The following is a 19,419-nucleotide window of genomic DNA, read 5'->3' as shown; positions in this document are numbered from 1 at the left end:
CCGAATTAGTATTGGGTGCTTTGTTAGCCATGGGGGGCGTGCACTGACGCTGCGCCCTCACTTTCCCCCTCCCCTTTTTTTTGATGTCCTCTTCCTCCCCTTTTTTCCTTTTCCCCACCCCATTTTCTTTTCCTCCCTTGGGTTGTTGTAACGGAGGGCTTTTAGTTTTGTAAACGTATTTTTCGCTGTTTTATTATTATGTGCCCTGATAGTGGTGGGTGGGTGCTGAGCAGCGATTGTGATTGTTCTTGATGTGGGACTCACGTTCTGCCTTTGCCAAAATGTATTGTTCTGTTGGTCTTTTCCTGTATTCAAAACTTCGGCTTGCTCACGGCCCACCACGGCCCTCTGGACTTTACAGATTGACATTATCCTGTGACACCCTTTTTTCTATTATAAAATTAACCTACTTTTATCCTGTCCGTGATGGCGACTCAAAGACTTGTTGCCTTTGCCTTTCATATGAGCTATTTAGAAATCCTGTTGTCTCTCCTGTATTGCCTCGTATGTTTCTTTATTGTGGTGGCCGGCCCGGTGGGTTGTAGGCCCGTATCTGTGCGCGCCTTCTGTACAATAAAGGTTTTAAAAAAACAAAAAAAAAAACAATGACCCCCAAGCACCTCATCACCATAACCGAAAACCTATCCCTTCTCCATAGCCAAATCAACACAAACTTCAAGAGCATAAACAAAATCCTTCTCAACACCAAAGCCCCCCACTCCGCGCCCAACTTCCAATACCCCGCTCCCTCATAAACACCAACGAGCCACCTCAACTGCCCAATCACCAGACGACCAGCTGGTGCTCCACCCCCAGAAACACACAATCTCTCAGACCAAGAAGAGCGAATCCTGAGATGTGTCTGAAAGAGGCAGTGACCCTCGCTAATACCTAGGACCCCACAACTACCCAAACCCCTCCTTCCAACATACAGGCAATCACTGGGATAGATAGAACCAACAAACAACTTAGATCCACAAGACTTCCTCCCCAACGCTCAATCATTCCTCAAGCTCCCCCCTCCGCCCTAAACCTCTCCAACAGCGGCAAGACAAACTGCATGCTTATAAACTGCCGATCTGCAGTCAAGCGTGCAATAGAGCAGGCTGATGCCTTACTGAATCAGGACATTGACATTGCGTTTCTCACTGAAACCTGGCTCAATGAAACCTCCAATCCACTCCTTGACCTTCTAGTCCCCATTGGTTTCTCCATCATCAAAAAAGACAGAATTGACCAACGAGGTGGTGGCATCGCCATCATCCATAAGAACAACATCAATCTAGATGAAATCAAAACCCACTCCTTCTATACTTTTGAATACCTCGAAACACACATCCTAACTAGTCAAAACAACAAAGTAACAAAATACCATCTCATCTACCACCCCCCAGGAAACTCTCCTGCATTCGGAGAACAAATCTCAGACCCACTTACACACAGCTCCCTAGCCAACCCCGACAACATCATTCAGGGTGACTTCAACCTCCCCTGGAATAACGAAAAGGACACTGTCATTCAGTCACTAAATGAACTTCTTCTCACAATTGAGCTCACCCAACACTGCAAGGGTCAAACCCACAACAAGGGTTCTATCCTTGATGCAATCATAGCCCAAAACAATAACCATCAATAACATCATCCCAATCGACGGGTCATACCATAACATCATTATAGTCAACATCAAACAAACTTCTATTTCCCCAGCCAAAACTCAAATTACCCATCAAAGGAGCAGAAACCTCAATGCCATCCCCCTCCCTGTCCTCGAAGAAACCATAACTTCACTTCTCCCTCTCACCACATACAACCTGAGCACAGTCGAGCTCACGACATTGTACAACAGGACAATGACAAATGCTCTTGACCAACTAGCCCCCCTGAAACTGAAAAGGGTCAGAGACACCCCCTCCAGAGCCTGGTTCAACAAAGACCTCAACTCCGAAAGAAGAAAATTAAGAGCCGCTGAGAGACTCTGGAGAGGGAACCCATCCACAACCAACCTCTCCCAGCTCAGAAAAGAATGCAGCAATTAGAAAAAACACACCATCAAGGAAAAATCCTCCTTCTTCCGGAGTGCACTAGATAAAGCCAAAAACCACCCCAAAGAACTTTTCAACATCACCCAGACACAGACCTCCAAGCCCACCAAAGCAAACCCCCTGCTTCCAAACTTCAGTGTAACAACCTGGCCAAATTCTTCTGTGACAAAATCACCAATATTGAGCTCGCCCTTGACCCGCGCCCTCAATTCCAACACAGCAAATCCTCACCCACAACCAAACCTAACTAAACCCCAGCTTATGACATACTCCCAGAAGACGAGACCCCTCCTCTGTCAACCACCAAAATAAACCTTCACCCTAAACCCCCGCCTTCCCCCAAGTGTTGGAAAGACTTCAAACCTCTTTCCGAAGAGGACATCTCCAATGTGATTATCAACTCCAAACCCTCCAACCACTTTGCTGACCTTCTACCTGCCTCCCTGGCTAAGAACTTCAACCTCACCCTAACCCCACTGTGGACAAAAATCATCAACAGCTCCCTAAACTACGGACTAATGCCCGACTGCCTCAAACAATGCCAAGTCACCCCCGTCTAAAAAAACAAACAGATGCTGACCCGAATGACCTCAAAAACTTCAGTCCCATCACCAACCTCCCTTTCCTATCCAAAATCCTTGAGAAATGTGTTCACCCAACTGATCCAACACCTGGAATCCAACAACCTTCTTGACTCACACTAATCTGGATTCAGAAAGGGATGCAGCACAGAAACCGCCATACTGAACATAACCAATGACATTCATTGCTCCCTTGACTCAAACAGATGTTGCCTACTTGTCCTCCTCGACCTATCAGCTGCCTTTGATACAGTAGACTACAAGCTACTCTTAGACGCCCTACAAAAACGCATCGGAGCAGATGGTAATGTCCTAAAATGGTTTTCCTCATTTCTACATAACCGCTCCCAATTCATCAAAATCAAAAATTTGATGTCCGACACCTCCCCCTCAACTCGAGGTGTCCCCCAAGGCTCGGTCCTCTCCCCCACACTCAACATTTACATGGAACCGTTCACTACCATTCTAAAACGAGCAAACATCGACTACCACCTTTATGCCGACAACACCCAGCTATATCGCGAGATCTTCTCCCACAATGACATCCTCCGACTCAACTCCACACTATCAAAAGTAGAAAATTGGCGATCTCTCCACCACCTCGATCTCAACCCAGAAAAAAACGAAAATCCTTGTTTTCTCCAATCACGAATAACCCCCTAAAATCCAAGAATGGATCACCAACCTTAACTCTCTAAACTGCAAACTTACTCCAGCAATCTTAGTCAAATCCCTACGGACCTCTCTAGACCCAAGTCTCAACATGAGCTCCCACGTAAACTCCTCAGCAAAAAGCGCTCTCTACAACCTAAAATTCGTCAACAAAATCAAACCTTTCATACCCCCCAATTGACCTAAAAATTGCAACCCAATCTCTAGCTCTCTCCAGACTGGACTATGGTAATGCCACGCTAACTGGGACAGCTAAAACATACATTGCCCCCATGAGATCCACCCTAAACGCAGCAGCAAGAATGGTCACTGGGACCAAGAAATTCGACCACACCAGCCTTGCATTACAGGAACTAAAATGGCTTCCCATCGAAGCTTGCTGCACTTTCAAAACTGCCTGTCTCACCCGTAAAGCCCTACACACAGGCAAACCAGACTACCTCGCAGCCTAACTCACAAAAGCAGGACAATCAAGAAACCTAAGAATCTCCAACTCACTCCTCTTAATCCCCCCAAAAAGACATAAACAAAAAGTCCTCTCCCGCTCTTTCTCTGAGAATACCCCAAAAATCTGGAACTCTTTCCCTACCCACAACAGGACTAATCCCTCCTTCACGATCTTCAAGAGACAACTAATAGAATTTCTCCTCAACCGTTATCTCTTTGCATCTGGCCAATGACATCGATCTATGTGACCGCCAGTACTCTAGATACTAGTTGATGTACTGTCTATGTTTCTATTTATGTATGCTGCTGTAAAGCGCATGATCTTGTAAGCGCTATATAAACCCCCCCCCCCCCCAAAAAAAACCACAAAAAAACATTGGTCGGTGTTCACCAATGTCTGGGTCATCGGTAGCTGTGATTTGCTAACTGCTTACTCAGGACCTTATAATCAATGTTCAACATTAATAAGGGCCTAGAAGAGCTCACCTCCAGGAGGTCCAAAATATGCCCTATCATATTCTAACTTGATTTTTGTTGCATGTTACCATATATTTTCAAGACTGGACTTGTGCAAGGGCTCATAGAGCCAGAACCTACCATTGGCTCAACTCCCCCTGTTAATTTGTTGGCTCACTCACCGCTACTCATGAGTTATATTGTGACCAATAGAGCGGCAACAAAAGCATGCCTACCTGCACAGCAGACCTTAACTTGAACTTCCCTTTCACACAATGTTGGCGTAATGACCAGCCTGCCTGTACAGCTCACTAGGTGTTTGTTACCTTAAAGGCACAATATTGTACTATGCTGGAGTGAATCTTATTGACCTCCTCTCTGAACATATGGTACAATATATTTCGTCTTGCTCTTTGCCTCTTGCTTGAAGGTAAGGTTATAAGACAGTTGCAGGTTGGATTGTCATCTGCACAGAGGCCTAACAACTAGACCCTGTGCTGCGTTAAATAATGGACACCATAAAGGAGAGAAAATACTTTAAAAAAGGAATATTATTTTTGTATTCAGGGAAATGTAGTCTTCAATATTCCATGAATGTCCCCTCTTAATAATTATCAATAATTGTCTAGGTACATGTAAGTCTAACCTCTTGCGTAGGAGACTAAACTATGTATCTGTTTTATTTAAAAATAAATCAGGATAGCCATGCAACTCAATCCTTCAAGGGGAGTAGTCATCACTCGGATCATAAATTGGAGGAGTTTTTTCTAAATGAAGTTACGTGAACTTCAACAATAAGACTTGTTAATGTATTCTCAAAGATCATGGGCGAGACTGATATACCAGACTATCTAAGGTGAGATCAAAGATTAACAACAATCATGGGTCAATCACGCCAGTGTTAACAGTAAACAAAACAGAACAAAGTGATTGGCACTTATAATTCTGCAATACTTAATCACACATTAATATTATGAATGGCATGCATCAGCTTTTTCAAAGAGATAATAGTCAACAGTTCTTTCGGCTTGTGGTGGTAGTTGAGTAAGGTCCTCTTCAGGCAAGGATCATTCATACCTACATTGATCAATAAAGAAACTCACTTAGCAATGCGTGTTCACTAAAGAGCAGAGTTCACTATACTAGGAAACCTCAGTTAATCCACGAGGGGTAGCTATGGAATTAGGGGTTCACACTTGTCATGTCCAGTTCCCGAATTCTTTTACATCAAAGTTCTCTGTACTTCAGGGGGGGGGGGGGAGGGGGAGTGTGGCTACCATACCCCCCCCCCAAGAAAGTAGTCTTCCCCTAAATGAGTCCAACCCACTCGAGCACTCCTTGCACCAGTAGTTAATAATTGCAGTCCAGTAGTAGTTGGTGTTCTAATTCTTTTTTTGTTCTGTCAGCATATGGTTCTCTCTAGCCCACACGTGTTTCGTCATTTATGACTTCATCAGGGTTATTCTAATATTGCTTCATAAATCCTATTGTCTCGAATTCATAATCAATAAACAATTCAATTTGTCCATAGGTATCACCAATCCATATTTTATCGATCAAACAAGTTTCTCTCTTAAGTGTCTACCTAGCGAAATGTTCTCCAATCAGGCTACACTTCTCAAAAGAAGGGCACTGAGGAAGTCCTCTGTAATATTTTGTCCTCCGTAGCACTGTGTCTGTGATGTCGAAATGACCAACGTGTTGGATTGAAAGTACAGTATGCTGACAGAATAAAAGAATTTGAACACCCACTGGAGGGCTTAAGGGCGTTATACTCATCATTAAGAAACATCAGTTATTTGGAACTGCGAACCGAAGCCGTGCTAATAAATGTTGACATTTTCATACTGCACAAATTGTGTTATGGTTTTTGTGCTGTATTAATGCCTCACTCAAATTACTTGGAACATGGGTCTCTCTTATGTTTAAACTTTTTTAGGAAGCGTCCAGGGTCGTTAATATGGAACTTTGTTGCGAAATGAACAGGGGTTCTGCCCATATTACCCTCCCATACCTGGGCAAGGAACATCAATTAGATGAAAAAGTAGAACAAAAAAGGTATAAAGGGATAAATTAAACAACACTACTTCATAACAGGAAACAATTTATTAACCTGTTTTTTTATATGCTCTTTTCTGCCAATAAATGAATATAATTTTAACACAGGACAAAATATTGGGTCAAAAAACCGGGGGGGGGGGAAAAGAACCAGACTATATACAGTAATCAAAAAAGAAGTAATTACAATATATACAAATATACAACTATGTACCCTAAACAGAAAAAAAGTAGGAGGGGGTGAAGCAAACACTGTTAATTATCTGTCTGTTAATTATCTGTCGACGCAGTCGCGGTCGCGTTTCCGCCAGTTGTGTCTTCTGGCTTCGTCAGGACAAGGGTACTGTAAAGAGGTGGTATACGTGACCCCCCCAACAGGGAGTGCCGAGGCACCACCCTGAGGGCTATAAACAACTTCTTGCACCACGGAGATGGGTTCACGCGTTCCTTCCAAAATATCCAATATAAGGGGAAGGATGTCGAGTATTACTTCTGTGTATAAATCACCACACTTAGATACACGCTCTCAAGCAAAGTCACCAGGGATGCCTCTGGTGCTGTAATTCCCCCAAATCATCCGCGGTCAAAGGAAACCTTCAGTATAAATCACAGAGGCTCCGCCGTCCGTTAGTCAAAAGACAATGGAACTTTGCGTCTGTAAATTGTTCTACCACACATTAGCACAAGTCCTCTTCAGTCACTACTACATACACCGCCCCTCAACATTTGAGACGGCTGGATCCTTTGGTCCTGAAGAAAGCCATCCAACCTGTTTGGGCGACACAGACTAAAACATGTCGACTGGCCACTCACCAGGTGCTTTGAATCTATAATTATCCAATTAGGCACCACCCACTTTTTTTACCTTATCCCTCCCCTGTGAAAATAAAAACAAACTACACAGGAGAGGATATTTTTAATAATTTTTTATTATTCCAACACTCTTCCCACTCACGACTGTCGCACACCAGACAGTCTCCCTAATGAATTATGATGAACACCTGGAGAAGGGGACACACAGGTGCCAAGACCCTATGATGGTTCATCCCACTTAATCAAATAAGCAGAGAACCCAGATATACAGCTGCCGTGACAGTGTGACTGAGGGTCCTCGTCAGAAAATTTCCAAGAGACTCTGGCAAACGACCTAAGTGATTAATTATTTTTGATTATTTAGGTACTGGCTCGGGATGCTGTAAATCTCTGCTTCTCTCTCCCTCTTCCTGTGTTTGGAACTACTGGAATATAGTCCTATTAATCAAAAGGTTTTGAAATAAGTTCCCATAGCTGCAGATTTAATTTACCTAAGAAGTAGGTTTAGATTAAATGTCTGGATCAATCAAGACAGTGGAGTTGAATTGTATACGCATGAAGTGTTTAAGGTACAAAGTAACCTTCTGTTCTGTGTGAGAATGCCTGACGAGGACTGCATTGTGTTTGCTGAATGAGGTTGTAGTATGCATGTTGAGGATTCCCCAGAGTTTGAGGAGGCGCTAGAATCATTGCTTTGAAGATGAAGTGTTCTTGTAGATGACTGCCATCTTAAGATGTTCTTCCAGCATGTTGTGTTATTCCATCTTGTGTGGAGTGTTTGGTGTGTTGGACAATGGATGACTGTTTGAATTGAAGTCTTTTACTTGAGGAGTAATGTTCCCTTCCTGACATTGCTCTGCTTTCATGTGCAGCAGTTGGAGTTGGAGAAGAAGGAAGCGGAGCAAATGCTGATAGACGAAGAGCGCAGGAAGCGAGCCGAAGCTGCAGAGAGGTAGGAGGAACAGATCAAAGTTTAAATGCATATCTGCTCCTGTTCTGGAGTGTGATTCATGGTCATTATACCCATAATAGGTGATTGTTGCTAGACTTTACATATTTGCTCATCTTCAACACATATTCATGCCATTGCATTGTTTTATTATGGGGCATTGAAATCTGTCTCTTCCTGACCTGAAAGGTAATTTTGTTCGATTTGGCAAGGTTTGCCAGATGTCTGACGGTGAGAAGGAGAACTGAGGAGAAGATCTGGCCTTTGTTGGAGCGCTGCTTGGAAAACCCACACTCTGAAAATGTATTTCTGCCTTACAGGGCATCTAACACGAATGCACCCCAATTGTATAGCCGATTTACTCCCTTTGGATGCTTAACCTTCCATGTGCAGAAAAGTTGAGCAGGCGAGAACTATTCCATATGATAGTAGGATATTAAAACTCAGATACAGCATAACACAGTAAATACCACTCCTCAGACTCTGTGCCTATGTGTATAATGTTTTAAAGGCTGTCTAGCACTGTTAGTAAACGGGTAGCTTAAAAGTATAGTAACAATTATAATACCAAAAGAAAACAAGGAGGTGCTTCTGCCACTAAAATTAAACCCAAAAAGTTTGGTAGCACCCACCAGGAATGTCACTGTAGGCGTGAACCAACTACTACACCTGCCCCCACCTCTCCAAGTTTAAAAATGGTGAGAATACACTGGTCCTGACTTTGCTGTTTCCTGACTAAACACTGAACTACCATCAATGATGCACTGCTAGGCATCTCTCTTCCCCCATTCTGACATATCCCTTCTTGTTACCTCCTGCTGCAAAGGAAAGAGGATACCAGGCCCATCAGCCCTCCTGAAAACAGCACTGGTAGAGATGAGATTTCATTGATTTCCTCTCCGGAACCAGCGGGGGGAGTGTCGCATGATAGCAGGACTGAACGAGAGGAGCCTGCCCATCGGGAGGTGTAAGCTTTGTGTTTGTTTTTGTGATGTGAGCACCTTCAGCTGTGCCTTCCCCATGATCCTTCCTGCATGAAGTTCCATGTAGAGATTTGTTTAGTACTGTACCTAGAAGAGATGGACGTGGAAGTGTGTGGCACGACCCCCTGTTTAGTCTACCACTTAATGCCTGTCCAGAGACCTACTTTAGTGCTAAACTACCATCAGTGTTCAAAATGATAACCATTATTAACTAAAGTGGCATGTTTTCTAAAATTAGGCTTTGCTGTATCTTTGTGTAGCCCATCTCTTTTTGCGTGTTGAGAACACGCAAGTGATACAAGTATTTCTGCTCTCTAATGAGTCACAAACTTCTGAACCTATTCTGTGTGGATTGAAAAATGGTCGTCTTTTTTAGCCATCTTGAAACATGGCGTTTTTGTGTCTTGGCAGAACAGGGGTTATGCAGTTCATGTTCATTGCTATTTGAATATTGTAGAGTTGGACTTGTTTATCAGGTCCCATGGATCGCTCATTTTTCACTTCTCAAAGATATTCTCTACACTTTATTTGTTGCAGGCTCATTCAAAGCACACCTGGCCATCATTTGTTTCCTGAAATCTTTTCCTGTTTATCAGTTTAAGCCAAGTGCTCATGGTTCAGGAATGAGTAAATTATAAGGCAAAAGTCTTTAGCGTTGTGAGAGATGAACACACCTGCTCTTTCTCAGTCGTCAAATTTGTGTGTCACCTTATTACCCCCTCACAATATTATTTCAGATTTCCACCAAACCTTTGCTCATGGAAAACCAGTATTGCGGAGTAGTGGCATCATTTCTATGTGCATGACTATCTAATGACACAGTTAAGCTATGGTGCTGTGTTTTTTGAACCTCTGGAATGCTGCACCACAGTATTTCCAGCTTTACCACCACATTTTGGGAGGGACCTTGAGTCCTTACCTGCCCACTCTCCTTTGTGCTGCCTTACCATGCTTATGCACGACACCATTCAAAGGAACTAATTCAACAAATTGAAGGTCACCAAGGATAACCAGTAGGACTATAAACCAGAAAGCCTCTGCTTTTGTAAACTACTATTTCCCTTTATGCTTTTACAACTACACCATAAACATATGTATAGTACATTTTGTAAGCAGTCTGACATTTTTCTGCCAAACAAGGCTTTTAATAATTATTTTAACAATACCTATGCCGAACAAAATTTTTATTTTGCTAATTATGTTCGTTTTTGTCCTGTTTTTAAGCATTCTTAGTTTTAGTAAATAAAGAAGAAAGTGAGTATCCGAGGATTACACAATGATATAAAGTGGGTAACCCGGGATTACAAGCTTGTTTCCACAGCTCTGTAGGCAGCCCTTGAGCTAATAGATCTTATCACTACATACTAATTTGACTCTGTGGCTAAGGATTCTTAAAATCAGTGAAAGAGATTTTCAGAAGGGAAGTGTTGGACAATGAAGCCAGGAACTAGAGTGGACAGCTACGACAAGGTTTTTTCAGTTTCTTGAGCCTTCTTTGTAGGTTAGATGCTGGGTGTCCATCTGTAGAATGTACTGCAGTAGTTTGTCACTCAAGGCATATTGAAGTTCAATAGTCTCACAGGGAGACCTGGTGTGATGGCTAGTATTTAAATATCTGCCTTTTTTGATATACTAATGAGTTTAGTGTTTACCTTTTTTTTTGTTCCTCCTTAACTTTTTTCTGATCAGTTAAATTATTTCCAATGTAAGAAGTTGGATTAATTGTAGTGGGTGACTACTCTTCTCAAGGAATTATCACAGCCCTTGTCAGGGCGAACCCTCATAGTCACTAAATTAACGTGAGTTCAACCCCCTGATAGCTATGGAACAGAGTAGACAGACTTTATTTTAGGCAATGTGTAAACTATTTATCCAGTACCATAACAGTAATAAAGTCAAAATACAAACAATAACAATTCCACCAAACAGAATTAGAAAAATTAAGTGAAATTTAATAAAACGACAAAAATCCAGCAGGGGGACCTGGAGATATGAATTTTTTTAAGGTTTAAGTAGAAATAGCGCCAAAGAGCTCGACGCGCTAATGATAGTCAATGGTTGCAGTAGACTGAGACCTAGGTGCAATTTGAGGCTCACCGCGATATAGTGATGGTCAGACACGCCAACAAAGTTTCATCCCGGTCAAAAGGTTTTACCTTCTGATTTAATCTTTTAAACCCCAATCAGCCACAGGATTATTTGTCTAAGCTTTCCCAGGACCCCAGTTGAGGAACGTTTAAGACTCACAGGTTGTCAAGTGAAGACCAACAGTAAGGTAGTAGGGTCCAGTCCAGATCCAGTTCCCATGGTTCAGTTGGGAACTTCCAGAAAAAGGCCTCTTGCGATTTGATATATCTCCTTAGTGAGATATGAAGTCAGCCAACTGACCCTTGAAGTCCAAGAGGGTACAAAAGGGAGCATGTCTAGTACTTCAGGGCTCCTCTCGGGTCACAGACTGCAGATCTAGTTCTCTTCTGATTTTCCGAAGTTCCAGAAAGTGTCTGTAGCTGATGAGGTGTCGCATGCATGCCTGGAACCAGCTGAAAGTGGGTGTGAATCGCGCATCCCCTAACCAATGGGGTATAAGTTCCCAGGGCCAATCCTTTCAACTTAGGGTATTTGCAAGATGGCAAAAGAATTTGGTCACACTAAACTTGGGCTCCGAGGGCAGGGGGGAAGTGTTTAGGGATTGTACTACGGTAATCCTGTGTATATGAACACCACAACTTCATAATACAGAGACTGCGTCTTCCTATATAATCAGTAAATGCTAGTCTGTTTGGCTAGCTCACAGTACCACATCCAAACGCCTAAACTTCCAGACTCAGATTCCCAAAGAAACATGGAAACCGATCTAACTCTTTCGTTTGTCACTCATGCATGCCCAACGTGTCACAAAGAAAAGATACCATATTGCATTTTCAAACATTTATTGAAAAGCTCTAATCTTTTTTTAAAATATATTTATTTGTTTATTTGCATTTAAAACAGTACATGTTCTCTAATTACAATATTCAGGGGAATAAGGCATAACTAATACAACAATTCCCTAATTTAAAAAAAACAGATTCATTGAAACAGTGCAGCAGCAGTTCCGTGTAGCAACTCGCCCCACGAGAGGAGGTCGAAAAGCTCTAATCTGCAAATAAAACATGAAGTGCAATTGTAAGAAAGATGAGACCTATTATTGCAATGAGCATTATTAGAATAGAGACAAATACAAGCTATTCAATCATAGTAATTGTTCAAACATTGTTAATATTATTCCTTTCTATTGCATGTTAAAGAGAGCATATCTGGAGTACCCATCTGCACGGCCTGTTGGAATGGCCTAACCCCATACCTTGATTTTGTATCTCAGAAAGCCAGGAAAGTGCATCCTCAGATGCATCTTCGAGGAAACAGCTATCTTCCTTCTCAGAATGAAGGTCGGAGACAGCGGGTCTGCATATTCTTGCAGCATTCTGTGATGATTTTGGCAGAAGTGCACCTCTCACCGACTTAAGATCGTACAAGTTTTTCATAGTAAAGCTGCAAGCTAATCAAACTGAGTCAAAGGTGCAGGACAGCGTTTTAATTACACTAAAGTAGAAGAGTCCTCTATTTGTGAGCATAGAAAATAAAACAATGCTGCATGTTCTGAATATGTTTAACCCTGGATCTAACTGAGCATATTACCAGGCGTCAATATCTATCAGGAAGAAATGTGTGTAAGAGCCATTTTCATTATAGATAAAAATATATAAATAGCACCATTAAAAACGGAGTCTAAGTTAACATTAGACCTGAAATGGAAACTAAAAGCAAGCCACGGCACAAAAGCTGGATCCTTCAGTAACCAGAGAGTGGAGCCACAAAAATTGTCCTGGAGAACTTTGCCCCAAGAGTTATATGTGAACCTAGCAGAACAGACAAGGATTTGACAGTCAAGCAGGATTTGACACTGTAGTGTCCAAAAAGATTCTCACAGACCCCACCGGGCATATTTTGTGGAGCTCAGAGGAGTCCTCCCCTCCCATTCAATTCAGTCGTTTATCTCCTCTTGGTCGGCATTTCACACTTATCTACAAACAATTCAAGGCTAATTATTAGCAGGAAAAAGCCAGAGATCCAGTGCAAATGAATCTTCAGAAATTTCAGACAGGAAAAATATAACTTAATAAAAGTTACTTTTCTATGATATTTATTAAAAATCTGACTTCACAAGTGAGTTGGGTTATTAATTACTATTAAAAAAAATTGTTGTTTTATATATTTTTCTAGCTGGTTCCATTCTGGCTATACAGTATTAAGATTTTAATATGTTCTCTGGTTTTCTACATAGGACAACTTGGCCTTCCCCAGTGAAAATAGCTTTTGGGTACTAGTCACTGTAAAGGCATGCTAACATTACATTTCAACATGTTCCTTTAAATATCATGCACCCAGCCTTGTGGGCTACAAAGCTACATAGAGGTTACTTATTTTTTAAAAGGGTGGTTTTGACTTGTCTAAAGCTTTATTTTGACCAGGTCAATTGCAATTTTTACACTGTTATGGTCAGGCTACAGTGGTAGGCATGAAACTTGCACTGCCACTGTAGTGAAGGGCGCAATAGGTGCAACATTCCATTAGTGACATTTAACTTCCAGGCCTATGGCACATTTTGTGCCATGTACTAGGGACTTATAGGCACGTTAAATATACCAATTTGGAATATGCGGAGGAGCACAGAGACTTACTGCTGATCTTCTTACAGATTTGCAAAAGCCGAAAAATATGAAATTATTTCGCAGAAAAGGCGAATTTCCTTCACCCAATAAGATAGTGATTTTCCCAGGATCATAGAAAATAGTCCCTAGGAGATGCTGGGGCTAAATTGTGGAAATCCCAGTCCGAGCACTCACAGGACAGCCATATGGTGAAATGTCTTCCACAGGAATAAGAGACGGCTTAAAATGGATCCTGATGCTTTTGATCTCACATACATGTGACTGCACCCTGTGAAATATAAAGAACCCCTTGCAATGCTCTATGACCTCTGTACGACACCGCAAACATACCGCCATGTTTGCATACATGCGCCTTTCCGTGAATCATATCTCCATATAGCAGCCTAGTCATAATCCAGCCTGGTTGACACAGATCTGGGCTCATGGACACGAGGCATTTGCTGAGAGTTTGAACTTATCCTTACCAATCCAATGAAACCTCTCCCTCAGCTCATGAAAAGACCCCCCGCCCGAACCTGTACCCTTTATTAACATCACTCCACTCTTGGCTCATTTCCAAGTTGCCGGGAAGACTCTCTTGCATATAGATGCTGATGGGTCTAAGGAGCTGTCGGGTATCTTTTCTGGGTGATGACAGCCGATGGCATTGAGGAGCTGTTTGGTATCTTTTCTAGGATGACAGATGAAAAGTAGCAAAGTGTATCTTTCCTGTACTGTTGCATACTTTCTCAGAAGATACGTGCATTTGCCACTTAATTGGGGGATACATCAATATATGCATTGTTCTCCACATAATAAACGTTTGCACATAGGCATTGGTTTTGTTTTGGGGAGGAGTCCTGAGGAACTGGAGGCCACTACTGGGTGCAGAGTGGACTATTCGCAGAGGGTCGCTATGGGAAGGACGAAAATGACTTTTGGTTCCTTTCACATAGGACTTGAAGGGGCATTCCCAGGCAGGACTCTACAGGTGAGAGGCTGGCATGTAGTTTCATTCTTCTCATGACTGCTCACGCTTCTCTACAAACACTGCCGCCCTGCCATGAACCCACACAAATGGTCCATCCTGTGTTTGTGCACTTTACTTGAATTTATCATTATTGTAATAAGACAATGCGTTCTTCACCAGAGCTGTGGAAATCTACAAAAGGGAAGGAAACTATCGCAATGCCTTCACCTTTTTATCATCCTTCATCACCGCCCCAGAAAGCATTTCAGAATAGTGAGAGCAAAATAAATTTTAAAAAATTGGAAAATCAACTATTTTTGATCTAAGAGCGATAAGAGCTCAAAGTGCATGCGTAGTCCGTATTAAAAACATGCAGTGTTTTACCAAATTAATTGGAAAAACTTTACAAAGTTGGTGAGTGTGTTTTTTTTTTTTTTTTTAGGTGGAGGGGGCATTCCTTGACATTTTTCCTGCAAGTTTGAACTCTTCCCCCTTGTATCAATACGTCCTGAGTGTCTTTTCTAGAATTTTAATAAGGTCCTAGTGTGCAAAATTTATAAATAAATCTTATAACTTTATATTTAAGAATTTTCTCTTTATAATTCATGCAGGAGTTATGTTATGTTTAATATTGCACTTGTTAATGAAAAGTAAGCAGATATATATGTGCTTCTTTGTTTCAAATATTTCCTGTTGTGAAGCACTCCAGGTACAAGGGATATTTGCGGGAGATTTATTGTTGCATAACAAACATTTTCCCTATGAATAAAGAAGCAAGCATTTTGACTAAATCAGTAATTTTAAATCTAGAGGTTATTTCGCCAGTGTAAAAGTAGATTCATTTTATTTGTAAATGTAAATATAGCTTTCTTACAGCTTTATAGCTGCTTGAGAGAGCTGGACATGTGTCGAAGCTAAATCGAACATAAGGGATGGAAATATTTATGGCTGAGTCACCAGTTACAGTTGGCCATGGGAGATATTGAAGTGCAAAATGTTCTACTCTAGCAAAACTACACAAAGTAGCTTCCCAATCGGAGCTTCAGTTAGTGTTTAAAAGTACTGTGTGCTGTATTCGGTTGGTTGGCGGATATTTAATAATGCCCTTCCAATCGAGGTTTCTGCACAGTCTGCCTCTGAAAGAGCTGGGAGCATGTTTTTTTCTGAATCTGGGATTGTAAGGCTGTCCCAGGTATCTCAGCCTTCCAGTGCACCTCTGAACAGAGTCAGCAGTTTGTAGAGTGGTAACACTGCAGGATGCTTTGATTAGTTCACCCCCCACCTAGAGGCAGCTTCCAACTCTCCCGACAACCTTCCCAGACATTTTTGTAGGGGACAACAGATATGTCACTGGGACGTCGGTTGTATTAACTGCTCTCATGGCTGTCTTTTCTTTACTCCTACTGCAGGCGAATCCAACAGATGCCACAGGAGCCCCAAAAAGAGACTCCTCATGAGCCCTCAAAGAAGACTGTGCCAGAATCCCAAAAAGAGACGCCACTTGAGCCTCCAATAGTGACGCCACAAGAGCACCCGAAGGAGATCTCACTAGAGCCCCTACATGTGACATCGCAGGAACCCCCGGAGAAGATGCCACAAGGACTGTTGAAGGAGCCCCCTGCAAACCTGGCTCGAGAGACTGAAGAGATGCTTGAGAAGGAGAGGATCCGTCTGCTCCAGGAGCGAACACAAAGCCTGCTGGCCCTTCAGGAGAAACTAAAAAATGAGGAGCAGGACGCAGAGCGCCGCCTTCACGAGGAGCAAGCAGACAACCTCAGGTTCCATATCTGTTCCCAAAGTTGATAACACTGACCCCACGTAATTCTGCCCACTGTCTGATAGAGGCTGGGCATGGCTTCCTGCTCTCTGATCATCTACCTAGCTTGTTACCTTCTAAACTTTTGAGAACTGCTATTCCAAGAACATCACGTTGTTTACTTATGCTTACTTTCGAAAGCATACATAAGTTTAAAGGAGCAGACTTCCTCGCAATATACACTTTAAAAACTGCACAATTTGTAAAAGCCAGCAGACCTTTGTAACATGTTTTTAAACCATTTCAGTCGCAAAGGAATGTTCTGATTATGCAATTAGGTATTTGCATAGATGATACAATTTTACACGTTTCTGTTACAATGCAGGACCGATAAAAACGATTTTTAAGAAAAAAAGGTATATTTTAAAAAACGGACATCAAACTCTTTTTAAACTGTACACTTGTAGGACAATTTCAAAGAGGTTTCATTTAGTAAATACTTTTACATTCTAAAAATGTGCAAGTTAAATATGTACACACTTTATAAAATCATAGGCACCTTTAATTTAAGCAAATTTGTAGGTTTAAATCTTTTTACAAAAGCTGTTTTTCCCAGCCTGTGTTGCCTCTTAATGATACACAGCAATCCTTATGTCATGCCCTACAACCTATTGCACTCTCCAGTGAAATTCCCTTCACTCCTTATCCTGCTGTATTGTCCCCCCACTCCTTTTCACACTGTACGTATAACATTTTCCTCCAACACACCTCTTTCCCTATAGTCTTTCAATGGCTCCACTGGAGCGAGGCTTTGGTGATCTGAGGAAGGAAGTTTATGAAGCCTGAGACATTAACACTATTACTTTCTTATTCCATGTGTGGCCTTATAGAGCACTCAAGGAAAAGTTGAAGCTAGAAGCTGAGCAGGAGGAGACTCGAGAGCGAGATGAGCACAGCGCAACACTGCGAAAACTTCGCGATCAGCTCCTACTTGATACTGAGGAGGAGAAGAGAAAAATAAGGTACACCCTCTCTAATGTTTTAATGTTTGAGCATTTCTAATATGTTGCTTAATACGTTGCATTTTTTATGACCCTCATATCCTTATATGCTGGAGAGCCCAATACTGCACCGGTTAGATTTTTGATACTCTTCCAGTGGATTCCTCATACAGTAGGCTCCAATTGAAACTTAATTTTGTGGGAAGTTGCACCTCTGATCCATTCAGAAATAAGTGGAAACAAAAACTGAACATGAAGCAAAATCAGACAGTGGAATCCTAGCTGCAGTCATTTACCCTTATGGAAAATATTTAGTACTTTTTACAATGTAGATTATATGTTGTCCTTCATTGATTCTGGTTTTTGTTGCACTATGATTTGCACCAAGGTATGTTGGCTCATTAGGTATGCGAGTGTCGAAGGGCAGAAATATTTTGGAGTAAAGTATTTAAATGTTTGGAATTGACTCATATTATTTAAAGGGATTCTCACCTCTCCACCATCAAGAAAAAGTGGTTTGCATGTGCTGTAATAATTGCATGAAATCACATTTTAAAGGTGTGGAATTCTAATTCACTACCATTGCTGGATGAGTGGATACTGAACCAGATTATGCGCTCAAAGAATGAAAAGTTATGTATTATAAATTGACAGATAGATCAATATGACGACACGTGGTTCCCATGAATCACTTATTGATATGATTTGCTATTTTACAAAAGCTGTTTTTTCTCTTCCACATCTGTGACTTATTTAAAGATAATTTGGAGCTTTTACAAATTTTCAGTTATTTAAGGTGGTTTATTAGTGCTTCTTTTGGATTATTGTATTGTTTGACCTACATTGCACAGCTGTCTTGAAAATGTAAGTGTAATATTAAAGACCTCCCTTGTAGGAAAATCTTGTTTTGTTCTGCTGCTAAACTGATTGTGAAATAGCCGACTCACTCAGCTTTTGAATATGCAGAATATCTGTAGGTTCACCTGTGCATGTTGCACACATCAAAATCTACATCTACACTTAATGAGCATTCTTGGAATTTACTCTTTTAATCTTTAATGTTTTGGAGAATTCATGTTCTGAAACAGACAGTTGTCTTTATTCCCCTGTGTCTAAAGGAAGATGGTCTCCTTTTCAAGTGTAGATTTTGGTGTTTTCCACGCTGTCTCGTACAAAAGCATGTTGCGTTTTGTTAAAACAAGACTTGCCCTGTCAAATCAGGTGCATTTGTTGACAAATACCCATCAGGTTGCTTTTAAGGCTTGACCTAAGGAGAGATGAGTCTGCGAACAACACATTTCTGGACTTGTCGAAAAATACTTATTTTTCTGACTTTATTTTCCTCTCTTATTTTCCCCATCACTTGAAAGTGCTGAGAAGCAGTCAATGCTGCAGGAGCTTCGAGCAGAGGTGGAGTTGTTGCAGAGGACGGAGCAGGAGAACCTGCAGCAAAAGAAGTCCCTGCAGCTGGAGAAGCTGAAGGAGGAGGTTGATAGGGACGTGCAAACAGAGCGGGCAAGGCTTGTGGAAGAGAAGGAGCGGGCATTGCAGGAGTTGAAGAGCAGCTTGGAGAAGCAAAGGAAAGAGGTGGTCTCCCATTATATGACACTGCCCCAAACCACACTGCAGCTTTGTGTTGGCAGGTTGAATATTCATTGTAAATGAGCAGTAATGAGGAGTGGGTTACATACTTTAATAAAGGAAAGGCTTATCAAGGTTGCAGTGGGCTCTTATATAAGCCAGTAATCCCCCTTCAACTTCCCATAGATTGGGGTTTGGGGTTGGGGGGGGGGGGGGGTCTTTCCCCTTAACTTACCGTCCATTCCTCCAAGCCCCTCTTTCTCCATTGAGGGAGTTGGTTATTGGTTCCACAGTTGGCAATTGAATTGTTTTTTCTTTGTCCTGTGATTTTTAATTTCTTTTAAGAGAAAAATATGTGAAGTGGTGAATATTACAAGACATAGAATCATAACAATGGTTAATAGTAGAAGGGAATTAGA

General features: G+C 41.7%; 1 protein-coding gene across 6 annotated transcripts in view; it reads left to right on the top strand.

Annotated features, from left to right (window-relative positions):
* The window catches only part of CEP164 (centrosomal protein 164), a 385,375-nt gene that overhangs the window by 235,751 nt on the left and 130,205 nt on the right, over window positions 1-19,419 (top strand). For 4 of the 6 annotated variants that reach the window (XM_078682279.1, XM_078682274.1, XM_078682273.1 and 1 more), the window contains 5 exons: window positions 7,942-8,021; window positions 8,845-8,985; window positions 16,072-16,440; window positions 17,309-17,440; window positions 18,790-19,006. In XM_078682279.1, coding sequence (XP_078538405.1) covers window positions 7,942-8,021; window positions 8,845-8,985; window positions 16,072-16,440; window positions 17,309-17,440; window positions 18,790-19,006 — 939 coding nt within the window. The remainder of the gene's footprint in view (window positions 1-7,941; window positions 8,022-8,844; window positions 8,986-16,071; window positions 16,441-17,308; window positions 17,441-18,789; window positions 19,007-19,419) is intronic. The other 2 variants (XM_078682276.1, XM_078682275.1) reach the window with 1 other exon arrangement.

The sequence above is a fragment of the Lissotriton helveticus genome, chromosome 3_1, assembly GCF_964261635.1.
Source record: "Lissotriton helveticus chromosome 3_1, aLisHel1.1, whole genome shotgun sequence".
In the NCBI taxonomy this organism is placed as follows: domain Eukaryota; kingdom Metazoa; phylum Chordata; class Amphibia; order Caudata; family Salamandridae; genus Lissotriton; species Lissotriton helveticus.
Note: the sequence above shows the minus strand (reverse complement) of the source record. Positions and strands in the feature narration are given on the sequence as shown.